The sequence below is a fragment of the Carcharhinus amblyrhynchos genome, chromosome 7, assembly GCF_965287045.1.
Source record: "Carcharhinus amblyrhynchos chromosome 7, sCarAmb.v2.hapA, whole genome shotgun sequence".
Classification (NCBI taxonomy): Eukaryota; Metazoa; Chordata; class Chondrichthyes; order Carcharhiniformes; family Carcharhinidae; genus Carcharhinus; species Carcharhinus amblyrhynchos.
In genome coordinates, this window is record NC_137330.1 from 74,264,853 (window position 1) to 74,280,246 (window position 15,394).

At 41.1% G+C, this 15,394-nt stretch overlaps 1 protein-coding gene across 2 annotated transcripts in view; it reads right to left on the bottom strand.

Annotated features, from left to right (window-relative positions):
* Window positions 1–1,064: 1,064 nt before the first annotated feature.
* The window catches only part of LOC145345053 (amine sulfotransferase-like), a 38,428-nt gene continuing 24,098 nt past the window's right edge, over window positions 1,065–15,394 (bottom strand). For both annotated transcript variants that reach the window (XM_080192592.1, XM_080192593.1), the window contains 5 exons: window positions 13,480–13,682; window positions 6,588–6,714; window positions 5,981–6,075; window positions 4,285–4,456; window positions 1,065–2,045 (listed from right to left, as the gene is read on the bottom strand). In XM_080192592.1, coding sequence (XP_080048718.1) covers window positions 1,930–2,045; window positions 4,285–4,456; window positions 5,981–6,075; window positions 6,588–6,714; window positions 13,480–13,682 — 713 coding nt within the window. In that variant the 3' untranslated portion in view covers window positions 1,065–1,929. The remainder of the gene's footprint in view (window positions 2,046–4,284; window positions 4,457–5,980; window positions 6,076–6,587; window positions 6,715–13,479; window positions 13,683–15,394) is intronic.

The following is a 15,394-nucleotide window of genomic DNA, read 5'->3' on the forward strand; positions in this document are numbered from 1 at the left end:
GGCCTGTTTCCCGGGCTGATTTTGTTCTTTGTTCTTATTTTTTACCTGACTTCAGATGTCTCAGCTATCAGATATATGAAACCAGCTTGATGGACATTTAGGTCAGAACTTTACAATTGCGTAATGCCTGTTTTCAGGCGCAATGTGGTTGTAGAGTGGGGCATGAAGCGATTAGCGCCATTTTCACAACATCAGGCTTTGTGGTACAGTCAGCCTCTTGCTGGGAATGAGTGAGAGGTTGGTTAATTTATTTATTAAAATGCTCATTTTAATGTGATTAGTGAGCCTGACGCTCAATCGTCTAGGCTCACTTACCTTTATAGCCTCGCTGGGTGAGGTTCTCTGCAGAGAGGAGAGTACCTGCTCCCCATGAATGGGGAACAGTCATGTTGGCCTCGCTGGTAGGACCAGAGTCCATTAAGGCCCCCCTGCGAAGGCCAAGGACAAGGCAGGGATACCCCTTGGGCAGTGCCAGACTAGAAGTGCCATCCTGGCATCTATTCAATGCTCACCAGCAGCACAGTGGCTAGCACTGATGCCTCACAGCACTAGGGACCTAGGTTTGATTCCCGGCTTGGGTCACTGTCTGTGTAGAGTTTGCATGTTCTCTGTGTGTGTGTGTTTCCTTCCACAGTTCAAAGATGTACAGGTTGGGTGGATTGGCTATGCTAAATCGCCCCTTTGTGTCAGAGGGACTAGTTGGGTAAAGGCATGAGGTTATGTGGATAGAGCCTGGAGGTGGAATTGTGGTCGATGCAGACTCGATGGGCCAAATGGCCTCTTTCTGCACTGTAGGATTCTATGATTCTACATGGGATGCTAATGGAGAAGAGGGGGTTGGTACCTGAACTCTTTGTCTATCAGAGCCCAGCTACTATCAATATGCATGAACAGCATCAGAGGTGTGCACATGCTTCTGTAGCAAGCAATGGACTTGTTCAAAATTTTGCAGCTAGACTGTGCATGGGTTGGGTGGGGGGGAGGTGGGGAGGGCTGAGAATGTGCCCAAACAATGTATCTGAAACTCTCCCACCCAACAAAGTTGTAAAATAGCGCCCTTAGTCTTTTCCTGTCCATCAAGTTTAGATTTTTATTATGGGTTTTATTCAAACAGGAAGGAAGCCAATGAATTGGAAAACTGATAATTGGAGAAGTCAAGAATCATTTAAATGAGGAAGGCTGAGGATACAGGAAGTCTGGACAAGATAGATGATTTAATGAATAAAAAAAGTACCAAAGTATCAGGCAGAAAGCACATCTTTACCTGAGAACAAGATAACAGCCTGTAACACATGGTAAAGAAGTGCTTCATAGAGTGACAATTTATAGAACTTCATCTGCAGAGTGACAAGTGTAAAGTGGTAATATTGGTGAGCAAGTACAAATTCTAAAGATGTGCACACAGATGTTAGAGGTCAAGATTGACAGGGGTTTTCTTCAGTGACAGACTCTTGAATTCAGAAAGGGAAACGTGGCTCAATAGAATCATAGACTGAAGGTCATTCTGCCCATCATATCTCAAGCTATTTTTCCCAAATCACCACTCTTTCCCTATGGTTCAATATACTGTTCATGCAAGGAGAGGAAGATGGGCAAGCTCCTTGTATGGGAAAGGGAGTAAATGGGAATCGGGTTTCTGAAATGCATTCTCCCATCCTCAAGAAAACAGGTTTATATGCTTTCAAGGGAAAATAGTGGTAGACCTAGTTAGGGTAGATGAGTTAAACACAAGGATACAAAAATGTAGAGCTTTGTATTAGATGAAGACAGTTTTAGAAAGAGGAGCAAATGAGCTGAGCCAGAAAGAAAAATTGGAATATTAAGACTTAAGATCAATAATGAGCATAAACATGATTCATCAAATGTCAAAACATCATTGTTTATGGTTAAAGTTCAGAGATATATGTATTTTAATGTACTAGTTGATAGTTATTTACTGTCCCAGATGAATTTCAAAGGGATGTCCTTCATTCTTTCTTGGAATATTCCATCAAACATCTCTGATTGAGCCACAGTGAAATGATTTTTCCAGTCTCCAATTATTCCTAAGGGAACAAAAAGATTAACGTTTGGAATTATTAAATGAAATCAGAGCAGAATAAAAAGAAGAAATGTACAATTCTATTTGAAAAAAGTCAGATTATGGAAGTGTTCGTATAGAAACAGGCAGATTCTGCAGGACCCCAGACAGACCCAAATTGGAAACTAGGTCTTTTGGGAGTGTTGTCCACTGGCATTTTAGTGCATCAGGCAGAAAAGAAGACAAAATGGTATGTTGGCCTGAATAGCAAGGGGATTTGAGTATAGGGATCTTTTGCTGCAATTGTATAGAGCATTGGCGAGGCCACACCTGGAGTATTGTGTGCAGTTTGTGTCCTTATCTGAGGAAGGATGTCCTTGCTATATAGAGGGAGTACAGCAAAACGTTTACCAGGCTGAAACCAAAAGAGAAACGATTGGAAAATCTCAGCAGGTCTGGCAGCATCGTGCTGGGAACAGATATCTCATGATGCCAAGCCCTGAAAGCTAGTGGCGTTTGCTACCAAATAAACCTGTTGGACTTTAACCTAGTGTTGTGAAACTTCTAACTGTGTTTACCCCAGTCCAACGCCGGCATTTCCACATCCTTACAGATGCTGCCAGACCTGTTAAGATTTTCCAGCGTTTTCTCTTTTGGTTTCAGATTCCAGCATCTGATGTAATTTGCTTTTATCCAAGGTTTATCAGGCTGATTCCTGAGATGACAGATCTGTCATACAAGAAGAGATTAAGTCTGTTTCACTGGAGTTTAGAACAGTGAGGGGGCATCTCATAGAAACTTATAAAATTCTAACAGAGTAGATTCAGAAGAAGGAGGGGGGAAAGAGATCAGGATATTTGAATTCAATGATCAGCCATGATCAAAATGAATGTTGGAGCAGGCTTGAAGGGCCCAATGGGTTACTCCTGTTTAGTTTTTATATGCACTTTTGCCGTGCTCAAGTTGCATGACATGCTTTTCATACAGCTAGAGGAGACAGAGACAGGTGTGAATAGCAAACAGATGCTTTGGCTTATCATTATGAACCACTCTTCCATTTGTATGTTTCACACTTATGAGCAATCATTGATACTGCACTTTCCTCCTCTTCAGAGGTTCTTCCTAAAAGTATCTAATGAATCACCATGGATTGCAGTTCTCATTTAATTATATTGCTCAGAACAGATATCTCAAGGAGTAAAATCTCCTTCATCATGCAGCCAAATTAATTTCTCTAACATTAATGTGCTTTATTTCCCTATCCTACACAAATTAGGCAAGATAACATCAAGAAACAAGGGAAAGTTTCCCCAACTGACCCTCTTGGCCAACAAGAATAGCAATGACCAGGCATCATGTGTGTCCCTGACCAATTTATTCTGAAGTCTCTGGACAGGAACACTCCATTGGATGATCCGTCTAACCACAGGGAATGAGAATAAGGTGGTTCCTGGACTTATCAGGAAGCTTCTTAGGTGAATGGATGAGGGGGACCAGGAGTGGGCTCTTAGCTTTGGGAGAAGAAACTTAAGGCCAGCCCAAGTTCTTCCACAGAAATGATTCTAAAGCTCTCTTCCCCAGTCAGAACTTCCTTGCCACAATGCTACTACATTTCCCATCTCCACAGGGGCAGCCTCTCCATTTGAGATAGAAAAAGGGATTTCGGAAAATTCTTAATGATAAAAGGACAAAGGACTGGAAGAGAGATAAAAGCATTGGATAAATTAACCAACTGGTCAAAAAGGGTCTTTAGGAAACTTCAAAAGCAAAAGCAGGGAATGTCCTGGGTTATATCCAGGATTTTGTTTAAAATGACAATAGTGTACACATATTCATAGCACTACCTCAAAAAAAATGAAAACCACAGCTTCCCTCCCACATGCTTCTTCTGTCCCCTGGTAGAATCATTTTGTGTCACTCCATTTGTTCTTAAAAACATTGACCATTCAATAAGTCAATAAGTATCCAAATAGAACATTCAAGAAGGTATCCAGATCATTTAATAAGGTACACATGAAGAGACTAATTGGATCAAATCAGAGAAAGACCTTCCAGCCCATTTGACCGTATCCTTCCAAAATACCAATTCTGATAAGTTCATGTTTGACTGTCAGGATTTTTAATTGAAAGGATAAATCATCTCTCCTTCTGCATTGCAAAACTAAAAGTCAGTCTAAATTATCTGCTCAAGCACTTAACCTTCCGATCCTGCAAAGAGTTCTAATTAAATTATTAACCCATTTGTCAATTTTTAGAGTTCTTACCTTTTCTAAAAAAGGCCCTACTTGCACTTTTGTTTTCAATAGTCCCAGTCTTTGTCACTGGATTCATTTTCATATTTGTGAAGGTGCAATATTTCACAACAGTATCAAGTTTTTCATCATCCAACTTTTTCCCAAGAAAGTCGCAGATTTTTTGTACTGATGTTCTTAAATCCTGTAGCATTCAAATGTGGTCAATTACTAATCCTTTACCATACAAAGATAAATATAACAGCAGTTCCCATGACATTTGCACAAATTACACAAGTGCATATTTACCAATGTACATTAATCACAAGATGTATTTCTTTAAGCTCCAAATATAGCAGAGCCACCCTCATTCTAGCAACCAGCTTTGACAAAGGGTCATCCAGACTCGAAACATCAGCTCTTCTCTCCTTCCAGATGCTGCCAGACCTGCTGAGATTTTTCAGCATTTTCTCTTTTGGTTTTAGATTCCAGAATCTGCAGTACTTTGCTTTCACTCTCATTCTATCCAGATTTACTCTTGCTCAAAGAGGAACAAGCAACCCAAAGATGAATTTATCTCCATAGATCAGGGATCCAAATATTGTGTTTTAAAAAAAATACCTGGTCTCAAAACCCTTTGACTCTTATTATGTAGTGAAGCAAGTTCTCCTGACACATCAAAATGTTACAAAGACATCTTCAGAAAAGGAGTAAATGGAGAAAAGGAATGGAACTCCTAATGTCTGTAGAAGTACTTCCTTATGCTGTATGTGTGTATGTCTACAAGGGGAGGAACTTTGTTAGTTCCAATTAAGAACAAAAACATTTCATAGATGAATCAAATGTGGATAAGGTGATTGGAAGTTGCAATAGCACCCTTTTGTGATCATTTATGTATGTATGTATATTTAAATAAACCAGAATAATAGTTTTCAGTTGGTACTTTGAACTCCTATGTGCTGCTCTGGTCCTGCAAAGATAAAGTCTGGCAATGATTGGATTCTCTAGCTAAACAAATTAGAGGAATGGAGTTTAAACTTTGCTGATAAACAAAGGCTGCTTGTACACATGGACTGATGTTTTAGAAGGCTGGCTATTATTAGGTGACTGGGAATGCATAGCTATGTGGAGCAGCCAGAGATGCATTTGCATTGTCAGTGACATGCTCAGTCTTCCTAATAATCAGGCAGTAGGGGCAAGGAGAAAAGTGATATTTCAGACCTAGGAGTATATGAAACATTCAAGAATTTGTTGCTTTGAAAAAGCTGCCCACCCATTGTAATTGCAGAATTTATGGGACAGATCTATATGTGATTTAAGTAAAAAGTGAACAGTGAATGGATGATATTGCCAATGTTAAACTTTTGGCATAGCTTGCCAAACAGCTGTATCTATGGACATGTGTAATGTGACTCAAGAGAAATTGCCAGTCATCTGAAGTAAATGAGCTGCATATTAAGCAGAAGGCTCTGGCATCAGCAGTTAATTTAGCAGTGGTCAAATAGTCCTATTCCCAATGCTTAGGCCAGCATTGCCTTCAGAATTAGACAGTTCGATGCTTAGATTGCTGCAGCTGCAAGAAGGGTCATCTAGCTAAGGCATGTTGGGAAAAGATAAAATAGAAAAAAATTCCTAAACCAACTGTAACTTAATAAAACCTAGTCAATACTTGCTACTTCATCTGAAATAAGGGGGTTCAGCTCTTCTTGTTTTGGTATCAAGTAGTTACCTGCTTCATTTCCTCATAGGTTATAAACAGGATGTTGAATTCATCTTTGTGGGTGTACCATTCATGGATATGGTCAAACCAAGAGCTGAAAATCACTGATAGGGGAGAAAAGTGTATGATAACAAACTGAATTTTAGAATGCAATAACCAGACATAATTTCGCACAAGTCTTCTGTTCAAAATTATTTGTATGTAGAGCAGCAGCTGGAAGCCCCTGGTTCTGTATATCTACCTGGTAGGAATAGAGTAGATCTGACTATCTTTGCATGCATGTAGTACTTCCCCATGGTCATGACATCATCAGTGAGGTCATGTATTCTAAAGTTGAAGGATAACAATAAAAAGTTGTTAACTTCAGCTGAAGAAAGTGATTGAATTGTTCTAGCTTGAAGGCCAAGAGGATGTGGGGCTTTCTCAATGAATGCTAGAGGGCTGCTTCCAATCTGTGCCATTCTGTCAATGGAAGCACTCATAGCATCAAGGGAGTAAGTGAGAGGCACATGAACTGTGAATCAGTCAAATCCACAATTGGTCATAGGACTGAAAGTCTATGGGCGAAACATGATAAAAACAAAGAAATCGCAGTGGTGAACGATAATTTTTTTACCTTTTCCTTCCAAGAATTCCCTCAGAAAGTCTTCGAAACTTGATGGTGTACTTAAGATTGTGAGATAATTTTGAAAGTGATATAAAGACACAACAACATCCTTTGGATTTCGAATAACATAAATAACCTGGAATGTAAAATATCAGATCAGTCAGATGAAGCATTATAAAAAAGTATATTTGCTTTCTATGATTAGAAATTAATTACACGTAACTATCTACATTTCATTACTTGGCATTTGAAATCACACAATGAAATATCAAAAGTGGTCAAAATTAAATTAATTTTTTTGCTGCTCCCCATTGTTTGCTGTCTTCTTGATAGAGTCAACACTGACATGATCGTCTATTGGTAACAGTTTAAGCAAAGCTACTTTCCCTTAATTTTCTGTCTTCACTAGCCCCAGTGATCTTTCTATCCAGCAATTTCAAAATAGTGATCCTCCTCCTCAAATCTCTCAGGTCTTGTCCTATGACACTGCTGGAGTACATGGTTAGAAAGATTACAGCAAGCACCTGCCACTTCATGTGACTTCATGCTGTTTCATTATTATTGGCAAGGCCTTCAGCCATCCACCTCCATAATCTACAAATGTCTCCAAACCTCTCAATTTGCTTGCACTTCTTGCCACTTTCAGAAGCATCCTCAAAATCTAAGTCTTCACCCAGGTTGTCAGTCAACTTCTTATTTCTACTATCTACAAGTGCTATAAAATGTAGGGACATTCTCAAAGCATTACCCTCAATACCACATTTTCCCACCCAATCTTTCCTGTGGCAAGCACAGGAGATACAACGCATGCCCCTTATCACTCTTCTGTTCACTGTCCAAGGCCCAAAACAATTCTTCCAGGTGAAGGTGTGAGTTATCTTGCTACATTTGCTGCTCAGTAGTTGCCTCTACAGTGGGGAGATAAAAAGCATATTGGGGGATTACTTTGTGGAACATTTCAATGTAATCCAGAAGCATGGTACTGCCAGTGCTTGTCATTTCAAATTTTCTACTTTGTTCCTTCTGCCCTCAGCCTGTTGCAGGCTTCCAAGAAAGCTGAAAACAAGCCAGGAACAGCATTTCATCTTTTGATTTGGCACTCTTAGTTTCACAACTAGGCTTACATTAACATGCAATGAAGTTACTGTGAAAATTCCCTGATTGCTAAATTCCAGCACCGGTTTGGGTACACTGAGGGAGAATTTAGCATGGCCAATGCACCTAACCAGCACATTTTTCAGACTGTGGGAGGAAACCCATGCAGACACGGGGAGAATTTGCAGACTCCGCGCAGACAATGACCCATGCTAGGGTCCCTGGCACGGTGAGGCAGCAGTGCTAACCACTGTGCCATTCTTATATCCTTTTCAACACAAAGTTCTCCAATTTTAGGTTACAAGTTTAATTTGCTTTTGAATGGCAGCTTTTCAGGATCCTGCCATTCACAACTCTAATTTAGTTGTTACTTCGCTTGCCCCCTAGATCATTGGCCATTTAATTTTTCCTGTCCACCATGTCACTGACCAGCCCTTTTGATCTTCTTCCCACCTTGCTTGAAACCCTTTACATTTTTACCTTCTCCCAATTTCAAAGGTCATCATCTTGTAAGATTAAGATGGTTTTGCCTTTCGCAGATGCTGGCTCTTTACTCAAATAGTTTCAACATTCTGCTTTTATTTCAGATATCCACCACTTTATGTTTGCACAAACAGTTTTCCATTTCATTATTGTTTTGAGCAATCAAACTTTTCAAATTCTTCAACATTACCCGAACCTCCTCTGAAGCGCACTTTTAAATTCATTTGTGGGACACGGGTGCTGGTAGTTGGCCAGCATTTATTATCCATCCCTAGCTGCCCAAGAGTAGTTACCAGTCAACCACATTGTTGTGGCTTTGGAGTCACATATAGGCTAGATCAAGTAAGGATGGCATATAGATGAGTTTTTCCTGACAATTGTTTCAGTCATTAGTAGGTTCTTAATTCCAGATTTTTTAAAACTTCAAATTCCAGCATCTGCTGTGATGGGTCCCCGGAACATTAGCTGAGTTTCTGGATTAATAGTCCAGCAATAATACCACTAGGTCATCCCAACTGTTGCAAGTGCACATGTAACCTGCTCAACTGAGGAGGCTCACTGAGGTCTCTCAAAGATTTGATTAGGGATTTGAATTTGATATCTCCAGATGTCCTCAGCCTAATTAAAACTCACCACTGAAAAGAGGCAGAGCTACTTCATGAGGTTGTTTAAAGTTCAAGATTGCTGGATGACATGAAAGGCCTTTATCTTCTCAAAGAAGGGAGAAAACTTAAAGATCCTTAAGCTCTCCAATCTGCCTTCAAAGATACATTGATCCATGCTACTAGGTAAACCACACCTTGTGACAACAAAGTCTGGTTTTCACACTGAGAATGTCTCTAACACTGTCATTGTGCTAAGACATTCAGCAGGGATCTAGCATAGATCAAAACTTGGGTGTCAAGGGGCTGCAGGCATCACGTTCAACTACAATTGTAACATCAGGACCTGATTGTACGTTGCAGGCCGAATTCTCTGTATGTTCAGCACACAGCTAATTCTGAAGCACAAGTCATCAGCTGACAGGATATGTCAAGGTTTATATCTTTTAATATAATGGGGATTGGCTGAATATCGGCAGCTGTGATGCTGGGGACATCAGGAAGAGACCGAGATGGATCATTATGAAGAGGCAGTAGCGTAATGGTATTTTCACTGGACTAATAATCTAGAGATCCAACATAATGTTCTGGAGAATCCCACCCTAGAAGATGGTGAAATTTTAATCCAATATAAAACGAAATCTGGAATTAAAAGTCTCAATGACCATGTAACAAATTGTTGATTTATCATAAGAATCCATCGGTTCACTAATGAACTTTAGGGAGAGAAATCTGCCACCATTTTACCTAGTCTGGCCTAGATGTGACTGATCCTTAAACACCCTCTGAAATGGCCTAGCAAGCTAGTCAAGTCAATGGCAACTTGGGACAGGCAATAAATGCTGGCCCAGCCAGCAAAGCCCACATCTTATGAAAAAAATCACTTGCATGTCAAAAGAGCATTCAAAAGACAGCACTAAGCAATCTCACAATCAATAGATCTGATCCAAACTACACAGTCATGCCACATCCAGAAGTGAATGGTGCTGAACAAATATCCCCATCCTGAATGATGTCGGAGCCCAGCACAATCATCTTCAGCCAGTCAGCTTTGGGCTGACCTAGACTTTCATGGAACACAGAGCAAGTTAACTATACATCTCTCAATTTGATTTCCTTGGATTTCAATGAAAACAGAAATAGGGAGAGGCGTGAAACAGATTGTCATCCTATTGCTATTGATAGCAAAGATGTCTCAGAGAAAACTGAAAGTTTATTAGTCACAAGTAAAGCTTACATTAACACTGCAACAAAGTTACTGTGACATTCCCCTAGTCGCCACAGTACAGCACTGATACACCGAGGGAGAATTTAGCATGGCCAATGCACCTAACCAGCACATCTTTCAGACTGTGGGAGGAAACTGGCTCACCCAGAGGAAACCCACACAGACACAGGGAGAACGTGCAAACTCCACTCAAACAGTGACCCAAGCCAGGAATTGAACCTGGGCCCTGGTGCTGTGAGGCAGCTGTGCTGACCACTGTGTTGTCTCAAAGATTCTCCCAATCAGGCGAAGATGTGGTGTTTCTTGATTTTCAGAAGGCATTTGATAAGGTGCCTCACAAGAGGTTATTACAGAAGGTCAGGGGGCATGGAGTTGGGGGTAGGGTGTTAGCGTGGATAGAGGATTGGTTGTCAAATAGGAGGCAGAGAGTGGGGGTCAATGGGTGCTATTCGGATTGGCGGATGGTGACTAGTGGAGTGCCCCGGGGGTCGGTGCTGGGGCCTCAGCTATTTACCATTTATATAGGTGATCTGGAGGAGGGAACCGAGTGTATGGTGTTGAAATTTGCTGATGACACCAAGATTGGTGGAACGGCAAATTGTGCGGAGGATGTGGAGAGTCTGCAGAAGGATCTAGATAGGCTGGGCGAATGGGCCAGGAACTGGCAAATGGAATTTAATGTTGGCAAATGTGAGGTTGTCCACTTTGGTAGGAATAATGGTAGGAAGGACTATTACTTACATGGCGAAAAACTGCAGCATGCGACGGTGCAGAGGGACCTCGGGGTCCTTGTGCATGAGTCGCAAAAACCCAGCCTTCAGGTGCAGCAGGTGGTCAGGAAGGCAAATGGGATGCTGGCCTTCATAGCGAGGGGGATTGAATATAAAAGTAGGGAGGTCTTGCTGCAGCTGTATAGGGCACTGGTAAGGCCGCAGCTGGAGTACTGTGTGCAGTTTTGGTCGCTGCACTTACGCAAGGATATTTTGGCCTTGGAGGGAGTGCAGAGGAGGTTTACTAGGCTGATACCGGAGTTGAGGGGATTGAACTGTGAGGAAAGGCTGAATAAAGGCTTGTACTCGTTAGAGTTTAGAAGAATGAGGGGAGATCTCATTGAGATATATAAGATGATGAATGGGATGGATAGGATAGAGGTGGAGAGACTCTTCCCGCTCAGAAAGGACAATAGGACTAGAGGGCACAGCCTCAAGATAAAGGGGGGGCGGTTTAGAACGGAGTTGAGGAGGAACTTCTTCACTCAAAGGGTGGTGAATCTCTGGAATTCTCTGCCCGTTGAAGTGGTGGAGGCTGCCTCGCTAAATATTTTTAAGATGTGGGTTGATAGGTTTTTGATAGGCAAGGGGATTAAGGGTTATGGGGAGAGGGCGGGAATGTGGAGCTGAGGCACGACAAATCAGCCATGATCTTATTGAATGGTGGGGCAGGCTCGAAGGGCTAGATGGCCTACTCCTGCTCCTATTTCTTACGTTCTTAGAATAGTTGGCTCTGTTCTCTCCCCACAATTGCTGTCAGACCTGCTGAGATTTTCCAGCATTTTGTTTCAGATTCCAGCATCCACAGTATTTTGCTTTTATCCTACTTGGAATTGACTGTAGCTCACTGGTGACCTCATCAGTTCCAACGACACAATTAAAATACTTGCATGCAGCAAGTGGTTAAGATTTGTAACAATCACTGATGACGTGATGGAAACTGGTTCAACTGAAGCATTCAGAATGGATTTAGAATATTATCCAAGAATGAAAACAGTTATGCGGAGTGCTAGGTGAATTGTTCACGTCAGCCAGCTGGTGCAAACATGTCAAATGGCTTCCTTCTGCATCATAACAGTTCTGTGAAGTGACCATGCTCACTGAGAGAAGATCATTGAAAGCAGACATTAACATTCAGCTAGCAGAAGAGTTCAAAAGAAACATTTTCGCAAAGTTAAGGTTTTACCACAATCAGGGAGAGAACCCCTTTAAAAATGGTCCTTGCTATCTGTTGCAACTCGGACAGGACCAGTTAACCTCCTGAATATTTATACTCCAACACTGTGCTCCACAATTGGAAGATCAGTTCTGAGGAGCTGTACACTGATATCAGCAGAATTCCCACATCAGATCAACTCAGGAGATTTCAGTGCAAGAGAGGGTGTGGACAATGAGGTATTGCCCTCCTGCCTGGAATATAAACTATTTTAGCTTTTTATTAACTAAGCAAATTTAAGATAAACCATGCCACAAGGAGTCCTGGAGACATTCAAAATCAGGACATTGGTAGCAGCTGGATCAAATCATCACCAGATAAGACTCTCAATCCAGAGCACTAGCACAGTACTGGCTATAACAGATCTCTCCTTGATTTTTTGTTATTCATTCAGGATGAAAGGGTAACTTCAGAATCCTTTGAAATCCACAAAGGGTTCAACAGGGTGTTCTGGCACCAAAACACTTGAGCATATTTGGCTGCTGTCATATGTCCATAGGTCATATGTCCATAGGTCATCTACTGAGTGGGGGTAGGGGGTGCAACTTAATTACAGAACAATAAAAAAGCTATTCAGTCTCAACCTCCTAAGATCCAAGGCAAAGGTGCACAGAGTAGCTGTACTGATGTTTCATACTGAGGAACACATTCAGCAGCAAAAAGTCAGACTCGCATGCCAATAAAGAGTTTACTTTGACCATCAGCAGCAAGATGATAAGTGTCATCGAATATTGCCATAAGCATTGACAACATAACAGCTTGGGGTCCCCAATCAGTCACTTGATGTTGAAATCGACACTAGCATTGCAAATGTTGTAGCTGTTATGTCAGTTAGTAGAGTGTGGATCATCAACAACTTGGCTGGAGAACATGAAACTATGTATCTGTTAAGTCAGTATCCTCAGTACACTCCTCCAAAGCAGTGAGGCATGAGCAACACATGTTAGGCAGGCAAAAAGGCTGAAGGATTTCCATCTTCATTATCTCAGATGTATCCTAGGAGTCTCTCTCTGTAACCTCAAATGTGTTACTAATCACCCAACTCACTGTTTGTGGTGTACTGGTAATGTCACTGGGTCAGTAACCCAGTCTAATGCTCAAGAAACATGGGTTCAAATCCCACCAAGATGGAATTTAAATTCAATTCATACATCTGGAAGACAAGCTCATCTCAGTAATTAAGAAACTATAATCCATTGTTGTAGACCCCATCTGGTTCACTGATGTCTTTTAGGGAAGGCAATCCACCATTGTTACCTGGTCTGACCTATATGTGACTCCAGACCCACAGTAATGTGGTTGACTCTTCGTTGCCCTCACAAGCAACTCAGTTCAAGGACAACTGGGGATGGGCAACAAATGCTGGCCTCACCAGTGATGCCCGCATCCCATGAAAGAATTATTTTAAGCAGGAATATGGTGGAAGAACAGAGCTAAGAGGGAAAAACATGCGATTAAAACAAAAACAGGAGAATAACAAAAATAAAGCAATAAGAGATGTACTCACTTTGCCATTTTTCTTTTTCAAATCCTCAGGAATTAAATGATACGGCAAATGTGTGACAGCCAAACGAGGTGTTGGGTTTGACAGAAAATTGAGGAATGGGATCTCAATCCAAGGAACACGCTCTATTGGTGATTTGCTTTGTATAGCAGCTGGGTCACCATCACAAAAAATTAAACTCAAAATTTGTTGCATCCACACCGTTCCTAACACAAGATAGAAATGGATTGTAAAGAAATTGTTGTAGAATAAATCTTAAATTACAATCTTCAACATGTTACATAACAAAATGGCCAAACCATTATTTGACTTCAACCCTCAAAAAGTTTACTGACATCTAAAAAAATGGAGACTTCAATTTACATAGTTTTCGTTAACCAAGTCAGCACCGATGTTGTGAAGAATGAACTTCTGGACTGTGTACGAGATGGTTTCTCTGGAGCAACACGTCACAGCAACGAGCAATGGGGTCATTTTAGATTTAGCCTTACATAACAAGGAAGGACTAGTTAATAACCCTGTTGTAAAAGGAGCCTTTGGGAAACAGTGACCATAATATGATAGTTCATTCTGAAAGGAAATTAAGAAGGTATGAGGGACAAGTTGTCTGTGGTGGATCAGGAAACTACACTAAAATATTTGATGGTAGGCTGGCAATTGCTAGCATTTAAAGAAATCGTACAGATATACAGCTCTCCAAGGCACAAACACCCAAAGGAAAAGCAAGATAAATTATAAAGGTTGCATTAAATCAAAAGGAATGGCAAGTCCAAAGATTTGAAGCAATCCAGAAAACTACAAAGGAGAATCAAGAACTGGGCAAGGAAAATCAAATATGAATGCAAACTAGCAATGGACAGAAAGGCAGACTGTAAAAGCTTCTCTCGGTATGTGAAAAGGCAGAGATTATTTGGGACAAAATGTGGGCCCATTGCAGGCATGGACAGGAGAGTTTAATAGTGGAGAAATTATGATTGGCTTTGTGGAAAATATAAAAAATTTTCTGGAAATACAAGGGATATGTGAAACGGTTTGTGTAAAAGAGATAGTATTTGAAAGATAATTAGACTGAATGTCGATCAACCCCTGGATTGGATGAGCTTCATCTCAAAGTGTCAAGGAAGGTGGCTAGACAGGTAATGGATGCATTGGTGGTCATCTTTCCAAAAAAATTCTATTAAATCCCAGTATTGGTTGTGTTGTGTCTATTAACTAATTCTCACTGCAGGAATAAATGGATCACTCAGGATGGCAGGTTGTTATTAGTGGGGTACTGCTAGGTCTACACTCGATTGGAGGTAGGGACCAATGAGGAATGCTGGTTGAGGAGAACACAGGAAGGCTTCAAAGAGAATTTAGACAGCCTAAGTGAGTGGGCTAGAATATAACAACATGAGTGAGTGTGAATTTATTCACTTGGCAGAAAAATTCTTAAATGGTGAGAGATTGGGAAGTGCAGGTGTCCAAAGGGTCCTTTGTGTCCTTGTTCATGAGTCACTAAAAACTAGCAATCAGGAAGACAAATAGCATTTTGGCTTTCATTGCTAGAGGATTTGAGTATAGGAGTAAAAACGTCTTACTGCAATTATACAAAACCCTGGTGAGACCTCACCTGGAGGTGAGCAGCATGATGGCACAGTGGTTAGCACTGCTGTCCCACAGTGCCACGGACGCAGGTTAGATTCCTGGTTGGGTAACTCTGCGTGGAGTCTGCATTCTCCCTGTCTGCAAGAGTTTCCTCTCAGTCCAAAAGACGTGCTGGTTAGGTGCATTGGCCGTGCTAAATTCTTCCTCAAGTGTACCCGAACAGCAGCGGTGTGATGGGACTGGGGTATATTCACAGTAGCTTCATTGCAGTGTTAATGTAAGCCTGCTTGTGAAACTAATAAACTTTAAAAAATGGATTGTGCAAAGCTTT